This window comes from Corylus avellana, chromosome 1 (genome assembly GCF_965113065.1).
Source record: "Corylus avellana chromosome 1, dhCorAvel1.hap1.2, whole genome shotgun sequence".
Classification (NCBI taxonomy): Eukaryota; Viridiplantae; Streptophyta; class Magnoliopsida; order Fagales; family Betulaceae; genus Corylus; species Corylus avellana.
Genome location: NC_142490.1, coordinates 24,034,812 through 24,059,927, shown reverse-complemented (window position 1 = coordinate 24,059,927; position 25,116 = coordinate 24,034,812). Strand labels below are relative to the sequence as shown.

Sequence of the window (25,116 nt, the reverse complement as noted above, 5' to 3'; positions counted from 1 at the left end):
AAACTCTAAGAGATTCAATTTAACGCTCACCACATATGATCTCTCTTAGCACAGCCTCCGACGAACTCTCTGGGGGTGAAAATTCGTACTTCTCTCTTCTATAATGATGTATATATACCCCCGACAAAACCCTAGACCTAACCCACTTAAAATCACGTTTTTGGGCCTAAAACTTACGGGGTGTCCGGACATGTTAATGGGCTGTCCGGACACGGCTTTGCGGAGCAAAATTTGAGTTTCTGGAAATGAGGTCCGGACCCGGGGAATTGCGGTCTGGACTTGGCCTGTCTAGTCTTGATCAACAGCTCCGATCGATGGGCGTTTGTGGTCCGATTGAGCTGAAATTTTGCAGGGACGTTCATAACACATGAATTTACATTTTGAACGGTGGAGATTGGATTCTGAGCATTCTATATCAGTGTTTGAGCCCGTGAACAGTAGCATCTGCATTTTGGAACTGAATTAAGCCAACACAAGAACTAACACATATTTTTCTTGCAAAAACACTATCACCATGATTCTTAACCAAGTGTATTTTTGAATCATATGGTGTAGACATAGGTGGATAATAAAAGTGCTCAAATCTTTTAAGCTCTTTTCAACATAATATGTATGAGATAAAATAATGCAATCATTATCTCTAATAACTTTAATGTCGAAGATGACATTAAGTCTACCTATGTCTTACATATCAAACTTAGATGTAAGAAATCTTTTAACTTCGTGCACAACATCAATGCTAGTTCAAAAAATAAGCAAGTCGTCAATATCTATAAACAAATAATGACAAATTCATTATTGTAAAACTTGCTATGCATTTACCATTAATCAAATATACATTAGAAAACATCACCTTGTCAAGCTTATTATGCCATTGTTTAGGAGCTTGCTTTTAATCCATATAAGGACTTGACGATTTTGCACACTTTATGTTCTTGATCGGGGATTACTAGTCCCTCGGGAAGCTCCATATAAATTTCTTTATCATTTAGAAAAATAATTTTGCTTTATAAATAGAAGCAATGACAAATAACATTCCAATAGACACAATTTTAGTAGCCGGGAAATAAGTATCAAACAATCAATATTATGCATTTACTTGTAGCTTTTAGCTACCAAGTCTACTATGTACTTATTTATTGTATCATCTAGTTTAAGCTTCTTCTTAAATACCTATATATAACCAATTGATTTGGTCTTAGAAGGTAACTCAACGAGTTCCAATGCATGGTTAGACATAATTTATTCCAATTCATTATTTATAGGTTCTAACCAAAAATGCATCAAATAGAGATTTAATTGCTTCACCATAACATATTGGATCATTATCAACAATATAAGCAATAAAATCCATACCAAGATTCCTTTTCGTTCTAGCTTGGTTACTTCTTCTTAATTCTTACACATCATCAACAATTTTATTAGAAGCAATAGAAAAATCATGAAATAATTTTTTCTTATTTTTCAAAGGAAACATATGCTCAAGGAAAATATCAGTTTTAGATTCAATAATAATATTGCAATCTAAAACATCACTCTTGATAGTAAAGAATCTATAGTATGGACTATTACATACAAAACCAATAAAATCACAATCATATGTTATAAAACCAAGTTTCCTCATTTTCGGCTCAGATAATATAACATTTGTCAAATACCCCAACACTTTGAGGTATTCTAAACAATGCTTATGAGTGTGACCAACAAAATAATGGCTTTCCCTCACTTTGGTGAATAGCCCAAAATTGACAATCATGGCATTCATCATTTATTCCAATATTCTAATTTCGGCTACTCCTTTATATTATAGTTTCTTTTCATTTTCTTGATGTAGCAGAGATTTATATATACAAATATATCATACCAAATATTAATGGAATAAAGCAAATAAACATAAGAAAATAAAAATTTCGTTAATAGCTCACAAGTGCTTTATGAAATGACTTCTATGAGCTCATCTTTCTCCAAGTATGATATGTCATTTCCTCTTCTTTCTTTTCTCTCAATTGACAGTTTTCTGAAGCATTGATTTGTTAAAAACAAATACTAATCACTACTTGTGATTTTTCAACATGCGTGGTTCTTATATATAGGAGTTGCATATCACAAGTTTTATTAAGATATTAAAATAAAATCTTTTTAACTAAAGCCTTAATAAATATGCAAAATATCAAGCTCAACCATATAACAATCAACTATTATTGGCTCATTGTCATAAATATGACATTGGTATCAATCTAATGATATGATAAATTTATCAAATATCAAATGAGCCTCAATATATAAGAACATCAATAATCACATATATTTTATTAGGAATTAGCATTTTAGGTAAACTTGAAAGCTGAATGATATATATGAAGATTTACCAAATACTTTCAAAGTATTTATACTAATATAGCATGTCATTACTAACATAAATGCTAGATGCTATTTCAATTTTGAAATAGAGTAAGCAACAGAGGATCATCACTTTTTAAATGCAATATTCATGTAATTATAAAATTTCAATTCAATCAAGGAGCACCTTCATCACTTGATTTTTCTTTTAATAAATGAAATTGCATATTATGTCTTAAAAAAATAAGACCTATGAATCAGAGTTGAAGAACTCACAGCAGAACCAACAATTTTACTCAAGATCCTCCAAAATAGATTGTCGCCACCACACACCAACTAGGTGTCATGAGAACCGATCGACTCAATACGCGCACCACATTTCTTCATCTTACCATGTGCTTACCTGCAAAAATCTTTAGCAAAGTAATATTCTCTGCATACAATTAGCAATACCTATGTATTTTCTCCATCACAAAATGAGTAACCACTCGCTTTTGTTATTATTAATCTACATGGATGTTCTCCAATAAGCTTAGCACAACACAACATAAAATGCTAAGTTCTAAAATCATAAAAGGCTCAACTCTTTTTGCTGCAAGATTCATAACCCAACAATAAAAAATTATTTGACAAACAAACTAAATTAACACAATTTGAGGACAAGTAATCAGAAACTCTTATAGCCAAAATATTTTCACTTCCAATGCGTACACATGAAATTAAGCTATTCTTTTAATAAACAAATCAATTATCAGATATTTTTCCTCAATAAAATCTTTCCACTCAAGAATTGGTTTCATCTTTCTCATATGCAAATTGCATACAGCAAACTCTTATAGTATTTGACTTCTCATAAGTTTAAATACTATTGAATAAAAATATTTGTGCAACCATCATAGTCAACCTCTAAGATTGTTGGAAATAATTTTGGATGGTGCACAAATTCTCATTGATAAAAAATCATTACAATCTAAAAATCAACAATAAAGAGCAAATCTGCTCTGAGTCGACTAGATCTAAGACGTGGGTAGCCAAATTTCTTAACAAAATTTATTTAAACACGTCGTGAGAAATAACTCCTCACACCTCATTATTCCTCCTTACCTCATAGATCACTCATGAGGGCAAACCTAGAGAGAAGAAACTTCTTATTCAAAACAAAAAAATACAAACAAACAACGAGTAAGCAGCAGCGGCTAGGGAGGAAATGAATGGCACAACACGGTGGATGGTAGATGGACACATAGCAGAGAGGCTGAAGTTGATGATTTGGTCGGAGAACACCTACAAATATATAGAGAAAAAAAAAAAAAAAAGAAAAAAAAAAGGAGAGGGAGTGTAGGAGCAAAGAGTAAAAGGGGAAAGGGAGAGGATCTCCTCCCTCCTCCTCTCAGATCTGTTTTTTGAGGAGAATGATTTAGTGTTGACTGCCTTAAAAAAAAAAAACTTAAAGTTTCATTCTAAGATCTTCGAGCTCTCTTATGTCAAAATTCTGATATAAAATAATAATAATAATAATAATAATAATAATAATAATAATAAAATTTGAACTTTATTATGTGATGATAGGTCTGGTTCAGTAAATATAATTCAAAAATTCAATTACTGTGTTTGGAGTTCATAAAGGAAAGGGTATTCTCCCTCTCTCTCATTTGTGTATTTCAAGAAAGAAGATAAAAATGAAATTTTCACATCCTTTAAGCAGGAAGGAAGCTTTCTACTCAGGAGGGACTAAAAAAAAAAAAAAAACCGTTTAAACAAGGGAATTGTGTATATCAGAAAGAAAAATATTAGGAGTCAATAAGTTTTCGGATTAGGCTTAGACTACCGCACCCTGCGGTAGCCCAAAATGTGGTTATTTTGGGCATTAAACGACCAGGTTTTGGGCTACATAAGTGACATAAAATAATAATAATAATAATAATAAAAGTAATAATATAAAATTCATTAAATATTAAACTATTCAATAATTAAAAAATAACATAAAAAGAAAAAGAAAAGGCAAAGGGTGGCTCCAGCCACCCCTTTGCCAAAATGGGGTGGCCGCCACCCCATTTTGGTCAATGGGGTGGCTGGACGAATTGGGGGTGGTTCCAAGGGGGTGGTCCAGCCACCCCCAAAATGCAAAAAGAAAAAAGAAAAAAAAAGGGCCATTGATGATCGCCTCTTGAGCTCGTCGGATCCTTGCCAGAAAACATAGAACCAGTCCTCCAAAATCTCCTCCAGTATGTCTCTTCAAATTTCCTTCACAAATCCACACACTCCAAAAACCTAAAATCTTCAAAGCTCAAAAACCCCAATCTAAATTGCTAAAACCTCCCCATCCCATTGGTTTTGCAGTGACCCAAACCACAGCCACTAAATCAAACTCTTTACTAATATAACCCATCAAAAATTGTTGCTTTCTTTGATATAACTATGTGGGTCTCTACAAAACCTTCAATTTCTGACATTTCTTTTCTTTCTATTCATTCATACCCAAAAACCCATTTCTCAGTTTGCCCCATATCTCACTCCCACATAGTCATTCTCAATCTTCGCAAAAGACCCAAGTTTAATGTGGTATCCGTGAACTATGAGAGTGGATTTATACAGTAAAAAATACCCAAAAAATACGGAAGCCATGAAGCCTGTCGCGGATGCAAGGATCCGACGAGCTCAAGAGGCAGTCATCAATGGCCATTTTTTTTTTCTTTTTTCTTTTGGCATTTTGGCATCATCAATCCACTAATTCATCTCTAAGCTAGTGTTAAAGCCAACAAAAACCATCTAAAGGCTTAAACCCTACAAGTTATGCTACGAAAACAAACCAAATAGTAAAACAACAGCTAATAACATGAGTTGGGCTAGGAAAGTTACCTCCTTTAAACCACAAAAGCCCAAGAAGACTCCTCCTCCTCCAAGACACTCTCTCACACTCACTCTAGAGGAAAACTGACTGGAAAACACATAATTTTTTACAGAGAAGCCAACTAGGTTTTTGGTAATAAGGATCATGAGGCAGATGCAGACACTTGACATAACAATATTGATTTAGTCTTTTTGAGGACGTATTGCAGAATTTTGTAGGCTGCTCATAGTAATTAGTACTTTTGGGTGATGTTCCAAACTTAGTGTTTTGAGATGTACTTGTGTATTAAGGTTTAGCATAGATATTCTTTTTAGCAATGATAAGTATAATGTAGTGGTTTTAGTTAATATGTGACTCTTAGTAAATGCTATGATTATATTAATAAAAGAAAAGTCATATACTTATGCTGCTTAGTGTGGCGTCCCACATCGCCTGGGTATGGAAATGGAGATGTGCTTAGATATATACTTACACCCTTTATATCAACAACGTGTTTTAAAGTCATGATGGTCATGATCCCATCAGAACTTTACAGTTAAGCGAGTTTATGCGAAAGTAGTATGAGGATGGATGACCTCCTAGGAAGTTTGATTCGAGGGAGCCAAAAGCGAACAAACAATTGTGTATCAATGGGGTGGGTATTACACTTAGCAATCTCTTTTTGATGAGTAGAGGATATATTGGAACTTATTTACTTGGTAAATGAGTTTAGGGAGACAATCGAGTTATTTACCAATGAAGTAATTTCAAGAGCGTTACAAGGGAGCAACCACCCACTGCTGGAGGATGGTCATTCCAGCTACCCCCAGCGGCGGAAGGTTGTCCTACATTTTCCATCTTCAATTTCTCATAATACGTTAGGACATGCATTTTACTCCCATTTGGTGTTATATATCCAATTTCATTCCCCATGCAATAATTCGAATCTAATGGTACTCCATTTTGTGTCAAAAGGTACAACTAAAGCTCTTCCTCAATGTCCAGTTTTATGGTAAGAAAGTTCATAGGTAAATAGATGAAACTCATAATTATAAAGCTCTATTCACCCAGAAATGGATATCCTGTCCTACTTATGCACTCTATGAATACATTATTAAGGCAAATTTATTGTTGGATGCATCCAATTTATTCAAAATTGATAATATTACTCAACTTTGAAGTTTTATGGAAGATGGAAACCTTGATGAATTTTCTTAACTTCCAAAAAACAATGTTCATATTACATTGCTGATCAGAAGTCAGGGTGGGGGAATGATAGCCTTTACTCAACGTCAGAGAAGAACGGCAGCATACAATCGACTCCACAACTAAATAGAATTGATAATCCATATAGGTTTTTTGCCGTTTATGGAATGTTGCCATCTTTAACCGCCTTCATCAGTGGTATCAGTTCGTTTGATAGGCCAAGTCATTTATTTGTCCCATTTCCGACTATTTTTAGAAAAGCTCTTTCACGTTTGTTTTTTATTTATAATTCCCCCCCCCTACATTAAATAGGAAAAAAAAATCTTAAAATGCAGTAAATTAAAATTCATAAACATATGATTTAGAAACAAAGTTTAAACGCATTGGGGCTAATAAGTATGTTTATGAAGTAAATTAAGAATCATAAACATATTATTTTGCTTGATCAGTTTACTCAACCAAATCACAACACACACCAGAAGTATGTGAAGCAACTCAGTGGCAAACTTTAATCCATCAAGCCCTTCAAGAAAGGTAAAATAGTACAGACACAGAGAGAGAGAGAGAGCCTTGCTTCAGTTACAAGAAACACATTACACTTTATTCCATCCATCTCTATATCATACTTGGTTAAGATCGATGAAGGGAAAACTAAAAGAAAACAAACAGAAGGGGGGAGATGAAATCTTTGTCTCTAACTTGGAGATAAAAAAAGTGGAATTACAAATGATAAGTTATGAAGGAAATGGTACAAAATAATAATATGAGTTTTTCTTGTTCTTTCCATGCCTTTCCTTCAACTTCTTGACCTTCCCATTACCAGTATTCTGATTGCTAACAGATTCAGCTTGAGCACTGCACATCTGAGACTTCAACTTAAACCCAAATTCTTCGACACGCTTCCCCAGGCGCTCGAACCCTTTACACGACCCAACTTCTCAATCTCCTGCCTCATGTTTGTACATTCCTTCTCCAGCTCAGATACTTGCAACCTCATGTGATCCATTCCGACCTTCAAAACCTGATTCTCCATCACGGCGGTGGCCCAGCCTCCTCCTCCTCCATTAGATGTAGCAATCCCACTTCTTAACTGTCTTGATCCATCAAGATTATCTGAAAGCAGAAAGCAGCCAGCAATGGATGTCCTGAGCTGAAGCTGCTCAAAGAAGAGAACTTGAACAACTATTCTAAGAGGAAGCCTCTCATTCTGTGCAGCATGGGTGCATGCTTCTAAGGAAAGCTTCTTGCAGTCCATCAGCCTGCAGAGTTGTTCTCTTTCCGACTCTGCCAACCATGGGTGTGACTGCAGGTTTGATAACCAAAGGGAAACCAAATAAGCCCAAATTTAAAAAGTGTTTCCAATCTAGTATGTTGTCTTCTTTTTTTATCATTATTTTTTTGTCCCTTAATTTTTCTAAGGGCCCTATAATATGATTTCAGACCCTGGTAAATCTAGTGCCAACAGCCCTGTCTGGTTCAAATTTCCAGACTGAAACCAAGACGAAGTGAAGCCGACCTCGGTTTGGTGGCATTAGTTTTGAGAACTTTTCACTGATCAATATACCCATGACGATATAAATTTGTGCTACATCATTGGACTTCAAATGTCTAAATCGACCTATACAACTATTTGCAAAGACACCCTCAAATTTTCATTTCGTGGCACTGTACCTCCTCAAATTTTCAGTTCGTTGCGCACATTTAACGCATCCCTTAGATCATAGAGGAGCCCGTTTGCAATGAAATGATAATTTGTGAAGATCACATGTCACAAATAGTTGTGTGGTGGTGTCTTTGTTAAACGCGCGCATGTCAGCTTAATTTCTCCCCCTAAAAAAGTAAAAAAAAAAAAAAAAAAACAATGGCCAAATAAAAAAAAAAAAGGTTTAAAAAAGAATTAAATAAAACAATATCCGGGCAACACATGGTATCATAGGTTGGCGGAACAATAGGTCCTAATTAGGTTCTATTTCTAAATTGAAAAAAATAAATAAAATTGCAATCACAAAACCTATTCATCTTTATAAAATGCCTCCTATTGTAGTATAGCTGCTAAAACTATAGGAAACAAATTGTGCACATGAAATCATTAACACTACAAGAAATTTACTCATCAGGGGCGACTTATTAGGGGTGACAATAAAGTTGCCCCTAATACTAAACTATTAGGGGTGACTTTTGAAAGCCGCCCATAATAGTTAAGTATTAACATCCACATCAAAGTGGACGCTAATAGCACTACAAAAAAAAAAGGCCAATTTATGACGTGGCAAACAGTAGCAATATTTTGCCACGTCAATAAAATGCTGACGTGCCAAAAGTGGCACGTCAACATTTATTGACGTGTTGAAAACAACACGTCAGTATTTACTGACGTGTCAATATTTGACACGTCAGTAAATTTGAATTCAATTTAAATTAAAAACATTTTATTTAAATAACTAATTAATTTTATATTTACCGACGTGTCAGAGTTTGACACGTCAGTAAATATAAAATTAATTAGTTATTTAAATAAAATGTTTTTAATTTAAATTGAATTCAAATTTACTGTCAGAGTTTGACACGTTAGTAAATATTGACTTGTTATATTGACACGTTAGGAATTTATAGACGTGGCAATTTAACACGTCAATAGTTTCTGACGTGTCAAACTCTGACACGTCAGTAATTATTGACATGTCAAATTGACACGTCAACAATTATTGACGTGTCAAAGTTTTACACGTCAGGAACTATAATATATATATATATATATATTATAGTTATAAATAATATATAATATATATGATCCCAACATTACCAGGTTTAATATTGTACAATATATATGATCCGTCCCAATTAACATTCAATAAAATTAATTTGTACAAAACAAACACTTTACTTCCCCTTTATAACACCGTACCCCATTTCAACATTCAAAAATATAAGAGAATTAATTTCTGACTGTTAGCCATGCATAACAAAAAAACGCGCATGCTTTAATTTGGATAGCATATATATATATAGCAAAACCATGCAAAAGGATATATAACATTAATTTAACGTGCATGGTTCAAATTAACCTACTAAAAGAGTTGTATGACCCATGCATGTCATCACCTACTAATGCCAAAGTTTAACGACATTTAAGCTAGATTTATTGCATTTAGGGTCCTCATAATGAACCTAGCTCGGTAGATGTAATAGAACAACCTTATAAAATAACCTAGCTATAATTAATTTGTTTAGGGTCTCCGCCAAACAAAATGCTTAAATTTGGATCGAGTCTTTTTTTTTTTATTGCTTTTTGTAGATTAATTATAATAGATAAGTGTTATAAATACACCCTTTGGTACGGATGAATGTAGATACGCATGAATATGTATATATATTTGGACATAAACAATTTAAACCTATATGAGAATATATAGGTTTATATTTTTTATGTTGTTCCTAATTCAAATATTTAGGTTTATGTTTATATATATGCATGTGCTTGAAATTAGGTATACATTTTTTAAGTCTTATATATTTATTTCTAATTTCTGTACGTAGAGAAAAATGGACAAGAGTTGGATGACAAAGTCTAGGGGTACGAGGGAATACAGAGACGGGTGTAGATTGTTTGTACAGTTTGCAGTTAGTAACTGTAGAACCCCTGATGGATTCATCTATTGCCCTTATAAGGTTTGTCGAAATAACTGGCGCCACCCGCCAGGTTTCGTATTCGACCACTTGACAGGGGGAAAAGAAATGATGTCAGAATACATACTTTGGTACTATCACGGTGAGAAGCATGTACAGGGTCCTGATACCGGGTCTAATTCCAATCGCCCGGCCTCAGATGCGGGTGCAAACGCAAATCAGGGTGGAGACATGCACGAAATGTTACGTGATTTATTCGGCATGCATGAAGTAGTCAGGGAAGACAATTGTGAGCCTCAGGTCATGGTGCAAGGGGGTGAAGAAATTGTTAACGAAGAAGCCGTTGAAGGTGACGCACTAAAGCATTACGACCTTCTTAAAAAGGCGGAGAAACCACTTCATACTGGGACAAAACATAGCAAACTAAGTGCGACTGTTCACCTGTACAACTTGAAGTGCGTTGGTGGACTTAGTAACTCGATTTTCTCGGCTTTCCTAGAGTTCATCAATCAGTTGCTGCCCGAGAATAATGAAACTCTGCCAGTTAATACATATGAGGTGAACAAGTTTTTATGAGACATGGGACTTGGATATGAGAAGATTCTGGCGTGCCGTAATATGCTATTTTGGAAGGGCAATAAAGAGTTGGATTCATGTACCGTATGTGGAAAATCTAAATGGATGGATGCAAACAACTTAGATGAGGATGATCAACCCATATCGTCGGGCAAGAAACGTCCGGTGAAGGTGTTGCGGTGGTTTCCACTCATACCACGACTACAGAGGTTGTTTATGTCAGAACATACTGTACGCTTTATGAAGTGGCATGCAGAAGGCCGCACTAAGGATGGCGTATTGAGGCATCCAGCCAACGGCGAAGCATGGAAGTCATTCGACAATTTGCATCTCGAGTTTTCAGCGGACAGCAGGAATGTAAGGCTCGGATTAACCTCAGATGGATTGAATCCATTTGGAAGCATGAGCACATCTCACAGCACTTGGCCTGTCATGCTTGTGCCCTACAACTTGCCTCCTTGGATGTGCATGAGACAGACATCTTTCATACTATCATTGATTATCCCGGGCCCAAGTTCACCTGGAATGGATATAGATGTCTACCTTCAACCCTTAATTGAGGAGTTACAAGAACTATGGAATGTAGGCGTACGCATATATGACGTCTCAAAGAAAAATAATTTTGTTATGCGAGCGTAGTTGATGTGGACAATTAATGACTTCCCAACATACGCAAATTTATCTGGATGGTCTACCAAGGATGAGAAAGCAAGTCCTTGCTGTATGGACTCGACAAGGTCGAAATGGTTAAAACATGACCATAAATGGTGTTATATGGGGCACAGGCGATACTTGCCCATGGATCATTCGTGGAGGCGGAACAAAAGAACATTTGTCACCAACGTCGAACTAGAATGTGCCCCTGATGTGCCAAGTGGAGATGAAATCATGAGCCAATTAGAAGGGATGGTGTTTGGGGATGAGAACGCTGGTCAGGCAAGGCAGGCTAAGAAAGAAAAAGGAAAGAAGCAGAAGACGAATACTTCTAATGTAGTGTGGAAGAAGAAAAGTATTTTCTTTAGGTTGCCGTATTGGAAAGATAATTTATTGCGGCACAATCTTGATGTTATGCACATAGAGAAAAACCTGATGGACAACATATTTGGTACAATACTGGACATTCCAGGAAAAACGAAGGACAACCTCGCTGTCCGCTTAGATTTGCAAGAAATGGGTTTGAGACGTACACTTCATTCATTTTCTAACTCGCAGGATGGTAAGACCTATATGCAACAAGCTACCCACACGATGTCCAAGGATGATAAAACGCATTTTTTGAAAGTGCTACGAAATGTAAGGGTGCCCGATGGATATGCCTCGAGCATTTGTATATGACTTAAGGACCGTACTATATCGGGGTTAAAGAGTCATTGCAGTCACGTACTGATGCAGCAGCTTCTACCTATTGCATTGCATGGATCACTTCCAAGCAACGTGGTTAGACCTCTTGTTGAGATGTCCACATTTTTCAGGGGCCTATATTCAATAACATTGACACAAGAGGATATTGACCAACTACAGGGTGACGTCTGTATCACGTTGTGCAAGATGGAACAGGTTTTTCCCCCCAGCTTTTTTATTACCATGGTTCATGTGGTCGTGCATCTTATCCGTGAATGCCGACTCGGTGGACCAGTACACTATAGATGGATGTATCCGGCAGAGAGGTAAAATTTGTTTACGGATATTCTTGCATATTTTAGTTTCACTCCAATACATGACAAGTACTAACTAAACTGATTGATTGTATTGGTGCATATTTAGGAGCCTTGGAGTATTCAAATCTAATGTGCAAGTGGAGGGCTGCATTGCGGAGGGCTACATAGCAACTGAGTTGGAGACGTTTTGTTCGAGATATTTAGAGAACACACCAACCTTTCACAATAGGATACAAAGAAATTCGGATGGTTCAAAGGGACAAGGAACACGAGTTTAACTCGACCGAATCACAATGACACAGATTCACCGGTATATTATGTTCAACTTGGACGAGTTCCTTCAATTGCGGACATAAGTCGAGATCCTTCGCTGGCACATTGTATGATCAATGAACTTGTAATAATGCTCGTATTGAATTATAATTAATATAATTTCGAATTGTAGGATGCACATGGATACGTTTAGGCGATCATGCAATAGGGGACGAACAATAGAGGATCAATTGGAAACCCAACATTATGAGTTGTTCTGCGAGTGGTACCGTGACTACGTAAGAATGATATGATGTTTAACAAAAGCAATTGTTAGAGTATATTTGCATGCTGTTTTTGAAATCAACTAAATTAACTAACCGTGCGTTTCCATTGTACGTAATATATTCACAGGTCGATTGATTGGACGATCGATCCAGCAAGGAACTTGGTGAGAAATTGGTAATGCATTGTAGAGGGCCGAGGGAGGCAGCAGTGAGATACAATAGATATGTGGTTAACGGCAAGCTATTTTGCACTATTGCATCTGATGCCAGAAAGAGGACTCAGAACAGCGGGGTGTGTGTGCCGACTCTTGATGGTGAAATGTACTACGGGAAGTTAATGAAAGTACTTGAGATTGAGTACTACGATATGACTAAGTAAGTTATGTTCAGGTGTGATTGGGCAGACAACACGAGGGACAAGGGGTACAAGGTGGATGAGTATGGCATAATACTTGTCAACTTCAAAAATCTTGTTCACACGGGAGAGATGGTTACTGATGAGCCGTATGTGCTAACTTCACAAGTTGGCCAAGTATTTTACGTACAAGATGATAGGTGCCCAGATTGGCCTTGCGTAGTAGGGACCAAACCTAGAAACATATACGACGTTGGTCAGGGTGAAGGGCATCAAGATTCACGTGTCAATTACCACGAGTGTGAGCCGCTCCTATTGACCAGAAATGTGGATCACGATCTGTAGGATCATTTCGAATACGTCAGACACGACTTAGATCCTACCGAAGCGTATGTGATTGAATAAAAGTTGAATATATATATATAATGTTTTATATTTATGTTTTGATTGGAAGTTGTTCACTACATGCACATTACATCAATACACTTAATTAAGCTGTGCATTGAGTAAAATCTGATATATATCTTATTTTTAATATGTAAGTCATGCATACGTAAGGTAGTAAATATTTGATATATTGTATACGAAATTAATTGGGGGGAAAAATATAAAAAAGCCCCACAAACTACCAGCCGTTTTCGATTTAGCCCCCTAATGTTCCAAAAGTGATAAAGTAGCCCCCCAAACTACCAAATTATTGCATTTTGGCCACTCCGTTAGTCAAAACCGTCAATTTGGACGAAAACTGCAAAACGACGTCGTTTGTTACGGGTAAGTTACTACAATGCCCTTTTGAGAAAAATATAAAAAAGCCCCCCAAACTACCAGCCGTTTTCATTTTAGCCCCCCTAATGTTCAGAAAGTGATAAAGTAGCCCCCTAACTACCAAACAGTTGCAATTTGGCTACTCCGTTAGTCATTACTGTCAAATATGATGGAAAATTCAAAACTACGTCGTTTTGACAATGGTAAGTTACTAAAATGCCCTTTTAGAAAAAAAAATCATATTAAAACAAGCACGCTAAATGGCGTCGTTTTGCTTGAAATTAGGGTTTCCTTACACTTACCAAAACGGCGCCGTTTTGATAAGTGTTAGGAATAAAAAGAAAAAACCTTAGACACCACGCAGAAAAAACCCCCAACCCCAGTTTATCTCTCTCCCCCAAACCGCCGACCACCACATCGTTCTATCTCCGGCAACCTTCTCCCTCAAGTGAAAAAAACGCAACGCCCCTCTCTCTCTTTCTCTCAAAACGACTGCCCCTGCCACCACCATCCATCACCGCCGGCCACACCATCCACTAGCTACGAAGCGCCACCGAAAAATTCTTACCCATTGTAGAAATCAAACAAAAAAATCACGTTCGTAGATAAACAACACCGATCTGATAGCTATACCATGAAATACAATAAAAAGATTGAGTTATGGGTAAGATTTACAGGCTGTCGGAGATAGACGACGTGGTGGCCGGCGGTTTTGGGGAGAAAGATAAACTGGGGTTGGGGGTTTTTTCGTGGGTCACCTGCGTGGGGTCTAGGGTTTTTTCTTTTAATTCCTAACACTTACCAAAGTGGCATCATTTTGGTAAGTGTAAGGAAACCCTAATTTCAAGCAAAATGGCGCCGTTTTGCTTGCTTGTTTTAATATGATATTTTTTTTTCCAAAAATGGCATTTTGGTAACTTACCATTGCCAAAACGATGTAGTTTTAAATTTTTCATCATATTTGACGGTAATGAATAACGGAGTGGCCAAATTGCAATTGTTTGGTAGTTTGGGGTCTACTTTATCACTTTCTGAATATTAGGGGGCTAAAATGAAAACGGCTGGTAGTTTGGGGGGCTTTTTTATATTTTTCCCAAAAGGGCATTGTAGTAACTTACCTGTAACAAACGACGTCGTTTTGCAGTTTCCGTCCAAACTAACGGTTTTGACTAACGGAGTGGCCAAAATGCAATAGTTTGGTAGTTTAGGGGGCTACTTTATCACTTTTGGAACATTAGGGGGCTAAATCGAAAACGGCTGGTAGTTTGGGGGGCTTTTTTATATTTTTCCCTTAATTGGGTTTGTGGTGTTTTTCACAGGGTACCATGAATAATAGGGGGAAGACGAGCACACAGGGGCTCGTCCTTAGTGCGGCAATCTATGTCGCATGCGTCTTCGTCAGGCCACCTTGATGACAGTGAGCAACAAGACGTTGCTAAGCTTTTGGGGATGCAGACAAGATATCAACCAGTACTTCCAGATGTTATGGAAGAGGAGATCCCTGTCCATGCTACATATGATCGGGCAGGCATGGCCCTGATGGGGTATCGGCCTGACTCGTATCCGTATAGCGAGTTAGGACAAGGTCCTCAGGGCGATGTCGAGCGGCTATATAGCCAGCATAGCGCAGGTACGGCCGAAAGTTTTTTTAAAGATTGAAAGTATTGAAAGTTTCTAATGAATTTGGTACGCTATCAATTATATTTAACTACAATTACAACTTCATACAATTCTAAACATTCTTAAAAAATACAAAGCAGGTCCCGAGGACAGTGAGACACAGGCCCAGGAAGACATGCTTGGTGGGACATGAGCCACGGATGACTCATAGCCCACCGACCCTACTCCCGATGACCATTTAGGCCATCGCCAAGTCTGGATCATAAGTAAGTGTATATGCTCGAATGTTATGTATATATGTCTTAATTTACTTGTTAGTTACTATTTAATTCAAAATAACTTACATTGATAATTTTTAATTTGTTCGGCACTGATTCGAATGGAAACACCATTATTGAGGTGTTTACCATTCTTGACTCGCACAGGCGGCCGGGAGTCCCCGCCGGCAAATGGGAATTATGTCCGAATACCGGACGATTGGACGAAGGTACCGTAGCGTACCAAGGAGGATATTTGGGACGCCTTGATGGTATGTATTGCATATTATGTCAAACACTCTTAATGTATATATGTATATATACGCTCTAAGTTGCACATATATATGTGTGTTTATATATATATATATATATATATATATATATATATATATATATATATATATATATATATATATATATATTTAAGGTTTTTTTAATTTATCAATTTTGAACTTGTGCAGGCATATTTTTTCGTCCCACCCGAGTGCAACTTGAATGCCGTCAAGAATGACGCATTTCAGGATATGGGCAAAAAGTTGCGGACTTGGAGGCACGAGCTTAAAAAAATTTGTGCCATTACAGAGGAAGATACTCTAGCTACTATGCGGGCAAGAGTGGATGGAGAGACGCTCGTCGCGTACAATGCCGTCGACTTGGAGATCTTATTGGAGAGATGGTTTACCCAGGAGAATAGGGTAGGTCATGAGTTAAAATCTTTGTTTTGTGTAGTGTCATTAATTGTAATTGTGTTAGCATTAACATATTAAAGTGTTAACTGTGTAGGATTATACGGCGAAAATGAAGAGAATGCGAGCATTAAATGATACGCCACATTGCACCGGATCGAAGAGCTATGCCAGGGTGACACATGAGGAGGTAAGTGTGTAATTTACCCTATACTTATAGATGTAAACATGTTATCATTTGAAATATTTAAAAATATCTGTATGTCCTATTTTATCGGCAAGCCATACGTTCGGGCAGTCATCCTACTCGTGCACAAAATTATATCACCACACACACGAAGGAGGATGGTACATATCCGAACGATATAGTGAAGGAGAGATGTGTATGCTACTCACCTTTCATATGTTGTTTTGCTTATATATTTGATAAATTATTTGCGATTAACAGTTGTATGACCCACTGACTCAATAATTAATGTGACATACAGGAAAGGATGAAGGAGCTTATACCCACAGACCCTGCAACATCGTCTAGCATCACAGAGGGAACGGTCAAGTGGGCGCCAAACGACGCATTCCCACAGGCACTTGGAAATAAGCCTGAGTATGCCGGTAGGGTTCGGATGGTTGGACCAAATATTCTGTCTGTGCGGGGGAACATACACTTATATTATACACCGTCACAGGCATGGTCAGAAAACGCTAGGCACTCCAGGATATCACAAGAAACACTTGAGCTGCTTGAGGCTGAGAGGGCAAAGCATAAGGAACAGATAGATGCCTTGTTGGCCGAGAACAATGCGCGGGTAGCTCAGCAAGTGGCGGAGCAGATGGCTGAAAACAATGCACGGATAGCTCAACAGGAGGCTGAACGTCAGGCAGTGTTTGACGCCCGTTTATGCCAGCTCGAGGAAATGATGCGGTTTAACACCGCACCAGATAGAGCATCCCCACCCTTTGCGATGGTGCAATCGTCGGTCGACAGTAGATCAGGTAATTACATTTTTAATGGTCAATTTAGGAAACAGAACTGTCCATATATATATATATATGTGTGTGTGTGTGTGTGTGTGTGTGAACTTCTAAATTTAGAGTTTGGATATGTTGTAGTCATTCTCATCAATTAATGATGTTGTAAATCCTATTGAATTTGGTTTATATATCATGGTTGGTTTGGTGGTGGATGTGGGTTAGAGCTTTGCATTTGAAGTGTTTATTGGTATTATTAGATGGACCACTATGGTCCTTGTAGAATATTAAGAATCTGGTGTATGTGATTGTGTCAGAGTATGAAACGATCAAATCTACACTAGATGAATATCATAATTTTAAGTAGTTAATATAACATGATTTGAATATATATATATATATATATATATAAACTCCTATGTGTTAATCTCCTCAACAAATTAAAATATTGCGGGAAGATTATCAAAATGCTACATGCATATAATATATATATGTATTGGTCAATCTTAATTTTTTTTTCTTTTTTATATTAATTTTCTGCTAACTTCAACGTTTACCTTTTTGTTATATCATTTACTGTGGAAGAATCAACAACTGAGTTGGGTGAATATTTGGGCATTTTTCTTTCACTTCACATCGTGACGTTGCTCAATGATTGTTTGTATTATCATTTGCAGCTAATGAATTTTAATTGTTTGGTGATTGTTTTATCGGTGAATATTGTTTGGTGATTGTTTGTTTTATCATTTGCAGATAATGGACATCGTGGAGAGGATGGATTCGATGTCAATGATCAACATTGAACGCCTAGTTGCCTATTCACAAACTTATATATAAGTTACTTCGTTGATGTAATTGTATTTGTGATAGTTTTATTGATGATAACATAGATAATTAAATTGGTGTATATTATGTTATTTGTGGTTGGCCTTTCACACTTGGTATATATATATATATATATATGCCATTTTGTGTGTCTTGAAGTTAGTTTTGGTGGATAGTTTGTGATTGATGTTAATGGATATGACTTTTGTTATTTGATGGAAAAATTGTAGGATATGACTTGTGATTGATGGAAAAATTGTATATTGCATGGATCAATGGATAAATTGTATATCAGGTTAATTGTAATCCAAAATTCGGGTATAGTCCTGAAAAAATTCAAAAAATATATAGGGGGGAGGAAAAAAAAAATTGTCAAAAATAACCAAAATTTCTGAAGTGTCAACATAGACACGTCAAAAAATTTTCTGACGTGTTAGCCTAGACATGTCAGAAAAACATCAAAATATTTCTGACATGTCAGAAAATGGCACGTCAGAAATTTTTTTTGACGTGTTAAATCCAACATGTTAGAAACTTCTAACGTGTTGGATTAACACGTCACGAATTTCTGACGTGTCAAAAATTGACACGTACACCCACATTTGCAACGCCTGAAACACGTCAAAACGACGCATCAGGAGGGGTTTTTGACGTGTCAGGCCACCTGACATGTCAGAAATCGTGAGTCAAAAAATAATTAGTTTTTTGTAGTGTAGCCGATCGAAAAGATAAATATTAGCGTCCACTTTACAGTGGACGCTAATAACTTGACCCTAATATACACACGGGAATTATTCAAGAGGCGGGAAAAATATAAGCGGCCGAAAAACAATTTTTAGCGTCGACAATTGGACCAATAAGTGGACGCTAAAAGCTAGCAAAAAATAAAAAATAAATCAAATAAAAGATCAATAGCGTCCACTAAAGATTAGGTAGAAAAAAAAAATTGATGCCCAATAGCGTCTACTTTAATTATTAGCGTCCACTCTTAAAGTGGACACTAAAGATTAGGTAGAAAAATAAAATAAAATAAAATTGATGCCCAATAGCGTTCACTTTCAAAGTGGATGCTAATACTTAAGTATTAGGGTCCACTTTAGTGGACGCTAAAGATTAGGTACCAAAATAAAAAATAAATAAAAAAAATAAAATTGATGACCAATAGTGTCCACTAAAAGTGGATGCTGAAGACCAATTATTAGCGTTCACTTTCAAAGTGGACGCTAATACTTAAGTATTAGGGTCCACTTTAGTGGACGCTAAAGATTAGGTACAAAAATAAAAAATAAAATAAAATAATAAAATTGATGCCCAATAGCGTCTACTAAAAAGGGACGCTGAAGACCCATTATTAGCGTCCACTTTCAAAGTGGACGCTAAAGATTAGGTAGAAAAGTTAAAAAAAAAAAAAAAAAAAAAAAAAAAAAAATTGATGCCCAATAGTGTCCACTAAAAGTGGACGCTGAAAACCTATTATTAGCGTCCACTTAAGTATTAACATCACTTTAGTGGACGCTTAAGATGAGGTACAAAAATTAAAAACAATGGAGTTTGGCTTGCCTTCAGAAAAAATTGCTGGAATTCTCGTGTAAAAGTATATAATTAAACAGTATATTGTTTGTATAAATTAAGTGGTTTTTGCGTGGTTAGATTCGCTATGTTTGGTTAAAAAACAATGATTAAGCTCCAAAATAAATAATTTTTTTTTATTAATTTAAACTTTCAAAATAATTAATAATTTATTATTATGGTATCAGATAACTTTTCTTAAACAACAATTTGTTTGTAATGGAGGTACTATTTATCTCGACAAAAATGAAACTTAGAGTAGTCTTCGTATATAATAATTTAGTTTGAAATTGGAAAACTGGGGACTTCAAATATTTCCCCATCATTGACAGCATTACAATGTTGATTAATATTGACGTTAACTACCTTTAATTACAAGATATTTTTTGTATTTGAGCAAATCTCCTTTATTTTGATCATCTTTTTTTGGTTATTGACTTTCGCGCATATAGATATATATATGATGGAGGAAATTAAATATGGCGAAAAAGTTGAAAGTGTTAACGTGCATTTTCATTCACGCTACACCGAAGTCTTTGGATTAATAACTATTCCCAATAATCTTCTTTTATGGATTTTCTTGAACAAGGTGACCGGTTAAATCAGGATTCATTGTATAGTACTCTAAATCAAATTTTACACATTCTCTTGTGTATATATCACTACATTATTTAAAATTTTCAAATAAAGTGACACAATATGCACCGTTAAATATAACAAAATAAAATTTTAACCGTAAAATAAAAGCTCTCCCTTTTACTTATTCCATATATACAGTTGTTTCAATATATATATATATGTATGTATTTTTTTTTTTTTTTAAAAAAAGGAAAAATTCTAATTTGAAAAGTTAACTTAAAACATAAATAAAAAGATTAACTTAAAACATACTAAACAAAATAAAAAGGCTAAACTATGGGGTGCCTCCCATGAGCACTAAGTTTAACGTCTTCAGCCAGATGGTGGTCCCTGCTCACTGTTGTCCAAAAGAAGATGCTCCTGCAGATGGTGGTGGCAACCGGCTGAGAATGGACTGCATCAATTCTTCTAAGGCGTCTAGGCATTTGTCCATCAATTCTTTTTTTTCCTGAGCCTCCTTTCTTTGGCCAGCAACTCTCTTCGAAGGCCCGCTATTTCTTCACTAACTGAGCAGTTTTGTGCTTCATAAAAAATTGCCGGGGCCTCCTCCTCAGCCGCCTCTGGCCCAACTACAGGTTCATCTTCGACCATCGACTCGGCCTCATTCTCTTCTGCACCAGCTGTTGGTGCTGGAGGTACCCGAGGCATGTGGGAGCAGCTCTTGTTCCATTGGCGAATGCCAAATATGGGAGTAGTAGTGACTGGCTCATCAACTGCGGTACCCTTGATGCCTTTCTTCTGGAGGATGTAGGAGATTAAGTATGGGAAAGGCAACCCCCATGAATGTGTGGACTCCGCTCCTCCAACGTGCACCCCATTCCAAAATTTGTGAATTTGGTTCCAAATTATGTCTGGAATGGAGTACCAAGCATCTTTATGGAAGGCGTAGAGTGTTTGAAGAAATTGATCCCGCCTCTGAGTTTTGTGCCCTAAGGGACAAGCATTACGGTGTAATATGGAGTCCACAAACCAAAGCCGTTGAGGTAGCTTGGATCGGCTACCGGCATTATGTTGGGCATCGGCATATAACCCTTCACACATGTCCTCAATTATTTCCGCCATGTAGAATCTGGGCTATTGCTCAGCAAGTTGTGCGGCCTCTGGAGGGTGCTCATCATTGCATTGAAGGGCAGTAACAATGTCGGCCTGTGTTACGTTAATAGCTTTGCCTTGGACTTTGGAAGAGAGGGCAGCCAGCCTGTTGCAGTCATGAGACAGGTGGGCATAAAACTCGATCACCAATTTTCTGTAAGCAGTGGGGGTGACCGGTTTGAAAAGCTTCTTGAGCCCCCATCGCTTGAACTCGGCGACTGCCCATTGAGTCGCCTCAAGATTTTGAAAGTCTTCACGAATGGCGAAGGTGGTCTCAAATAGCAGCTCCCGCTCCTCAAAAGTGGGCGGGGGAGAAATGGCTTGGGTATCGGACCCTTGGGAGGACGAAGCTCAAGTTCTTGGCATGATGAGCTTGATTGGGGACTTTTGTCGAACACCTGGTGTGCACTAGAGATAGCCAAAATTGCAAAACAAAGCAACTCCGCTCAAAACCCCCTGCAAAAACACCAAAATCCAACCACAAGAAAGCAATGTGGGTGGATGAACACACACAATTGCAGAAATATGAGAAGAAAAAAAAAAGGTTGGGAAAGTGATTGGCGTTGGGGTGTTGATGGGAATGGGAAACTGGGAGTAAAGTAGAGGTGGTGAAAAGTTGGTGGTATGATTGTCGGACAAGAGAATCGTGTGGTGGCTATGTGCTAGAGGTGGTGAAAAACGGTGAAGGAGTGGAGGGAGTCAGGGTGCGCCGGAGGTGGGTGCTTGGAGAAGTGTACGGCGCAGGGAAGAAAAATATGTGGGGTGTGGGGGAAAGTGACCTAAAATAGGTCACGTGGTGTGCTGTCCGAGTGCGCTCGATCGCACACATGGTGAGATCGATCGCATTCGGCCAAGGGTGTACGTGGTGTGGGTGATGTGCGCTCGAGCGCACCCAAGGTGCATTCGATCGCATACTTCTTGCGATCGATCGTAGAAACAGAATGTAATATATATATATATTTTTTAATTTTTATTGCATAATGTACAACAACTTCAATAGTGATACAATCAAATGATCAAGCGAACTTTATACAATTGTAGGTTTGACCAATCGTCCAATCGATCATAGTACATTAGTCTCATATATCGTGTTAGGATCAAATAATCAATTGAACTTGAGACATTGAAAGATTGATTGAATGTGCGATCAATCGCCGTGCATGAATTAGTCGAATCAATTGTGATAAAATCGTAGTATCGATCTACTCTAATCGATCCTAGTGAATTAGTTTGATTGATCGCGATAGGATCAAGTGACAATCAAAATTGAAACAATTGAAATTAAAGGTTCGTTCAAACATCTGTTTGATCATAGTACATTTGTTCAATCGATCATGATAGGATCAAATGATCGATTAAACTTGAAATAATTGAAATTGAAGGTTTGATCGAATATCCGATCAATCATAATGAATTAGTTCGATTGATCGTGATAAGATCAAATGATTGAAACAATTGAAATTGAATATTTGATCAGACATCCGATTGGTCCTACCTGGTGCATTCGTTCGATCGATCGTGATAAGATCAAATGATCGAACAAAATTCAAACAAATTAAATGTTCGATCGAACATTGAATTGAACTCTAAGCATTTTATATTATATTAGTGCATTACTTAAATTGATCAGGATACAATCAATAAAACTTGACATGATTGAAGGTTCAATCAAACATCTGATAAAATCAATTCCGATCGATACTATTACATATTAGTCTGATCGATCGTAATGGGATCAAATGTTCGATCAAACATCCGATCGATCATAATGAATTAGTTCGATTGATCGTGATATGATTAAATGATCAATCAAACATCCGATCGATCCTAATGAATTAGATCGATTGATCGCGATAGGATCAATCGTTTGATCAAACATCTGATCGATCATAATAAATTAGTTCGATTGATCGTGATAGAATCAAATGTCCAATCGATCCTACTGAATTAGTTCGATGGATCATGATAGGATTAAATGTTCGATCAAACATCCGATCGATCCTAATGAATTAGTTCGATTGACTGTTGTATGATCAATTGATAGATCAAATTGGATACAATTGAAGGTTCAATCGAACATTCAATTGAACTGTTAGCTTTTTATATTATCTTAGTGCCTTAGTTATATTGATCTTATATTATCTTTGGATTTTGTATTATTTTATAATTAATTATAAGATAAATATCAACTTAATGATCTTTATCATAAAAATTTATTAAACGGAAATTTTTAGTTAATAATATAATAATAAAAACATATTATGAGAGAAAAATTAAAAATAAATAAATTAAAATTAAAAAATTGGAAGTATAATTTTTTTTGGGAAAAATATAAAAAAGCCACCCAAAGTACCAGTCGTTTGCAGTATAACCCCCCAATGTTCAAAAGTTACTAAAGTACCCTCCCAAACAACCAAATTGTATAAAAATGCCACTTATTTTTAATATTCCTATAATACCCCTATTATTTTAACAGATAAATAATAAAATAATTGAAAAAAAAAACGAAACAATTTTAAAAAAATACAAGAAAACCAATGGGCGAATAAAAACAAAAAAAGAAAATGTTTTTTTTTGGAATAAATAGTAAATAATTAGTCACTGTAGTTGGCATAAATTACAAATTGCTTCATATTTTATTAAAGTAAAATCAAAGATATGACAATTTTCAAAAAATACAAGAAAACCAATGGACGAATAAAAACACAAACAAAAAAAGAAAATATTTTTTGGAATAAATAATAAATAATTAGTCTTTGTAGTTGGCCTAAATTACAAATTGCTTCATATCGTATTAAAGTAAAATCAAAGGTACAAAAATTGACTTCAAGGAATAAACTGTTTTTTTTTTTTTAAAAAAAAAAATATCTAAAGAACCGTACATTTGATTTTACTTTGTTAAAAGAATATGGGTATTATAGGAATATAAGAAAATAAGTAGCCTTTTTGGTACAATTTGGTAGTTTGACAAGCTACTTTAGTCCATTTTGAACATTTGAGGACTATATTGCAAACAGCTCGTAGTCTGGAGGGTTTTTTTTTTTTTTTTTTTTTTTTTCTCAGTTATTTATTTCTTTTAAAAATACCCCAAGTCGCCACTAATTGAGTTGCACAAAATAGTTTACCACCATCTATTAATAGATGGCGGTGAACTGGTGCGGGTTCTAAAATTTTCGGAACCCATTTTTTCACCAAATCCCACGACCTCCCGCTAGCAGCTCATCAATCGTCTCTCACTCTCACTCTCACTCTCTCTCTTGATCTCTCTCTCTCTCAGTCACTCCGGCGCAAGTTTCTCTCTCTCCGGCAGCTCTCTTTCCGGTGCACCTCTCTCTCTCTGCCAGCTCTCACTCCGACGCACTTAACGCTCTCCTGTAGCTCTCTCCGGTATGAGTTTCTCCTAAACCCTTGAAAACCTTAAATGCCTCTCAATCACTCAAATAGTATCCATGAATTGTGATTTGAAGAAATTAAAAAATGGGTAATTTCTCTCTTCTTCTCTTTCTATTTTTTTCCCTACAGAACTGATTGGTTTCATAAAAAAACTGTCGTGGACCCCTAAA

The 25,116-nt window shown here is 36.4% G+C and overlaps 1 protein-coding gene across 1 annotated transcript; it reads left to right on the top strand.

The window, feature by feature from the left end:
* The first annotated feature begins 10,114 nt into the window (after nt 1–10,114).
* LOC148588147 (uncharacterized) lies at nt 10,115–18,231 on the top strand. The gene is made up of 6 exons (XM_088514362.1): nt 10,115–10,480; nt 16,620–16,653; nt 16,742–16,842; nt 16,948–17,265; nt 17,323–17,452; nt 18,182–18,231. The coding sequence occupies exons 1-6, from the start codon at nt 10,115–10,117 to the stop codon at nt 18,229–18,231; spliced, it is 999 nt and encodes a 332-aa protein (XP_088370488.1).
* The last annotated feature ends 6,885 nt before the right edge of the window (nt 18,232–25,116 follow it).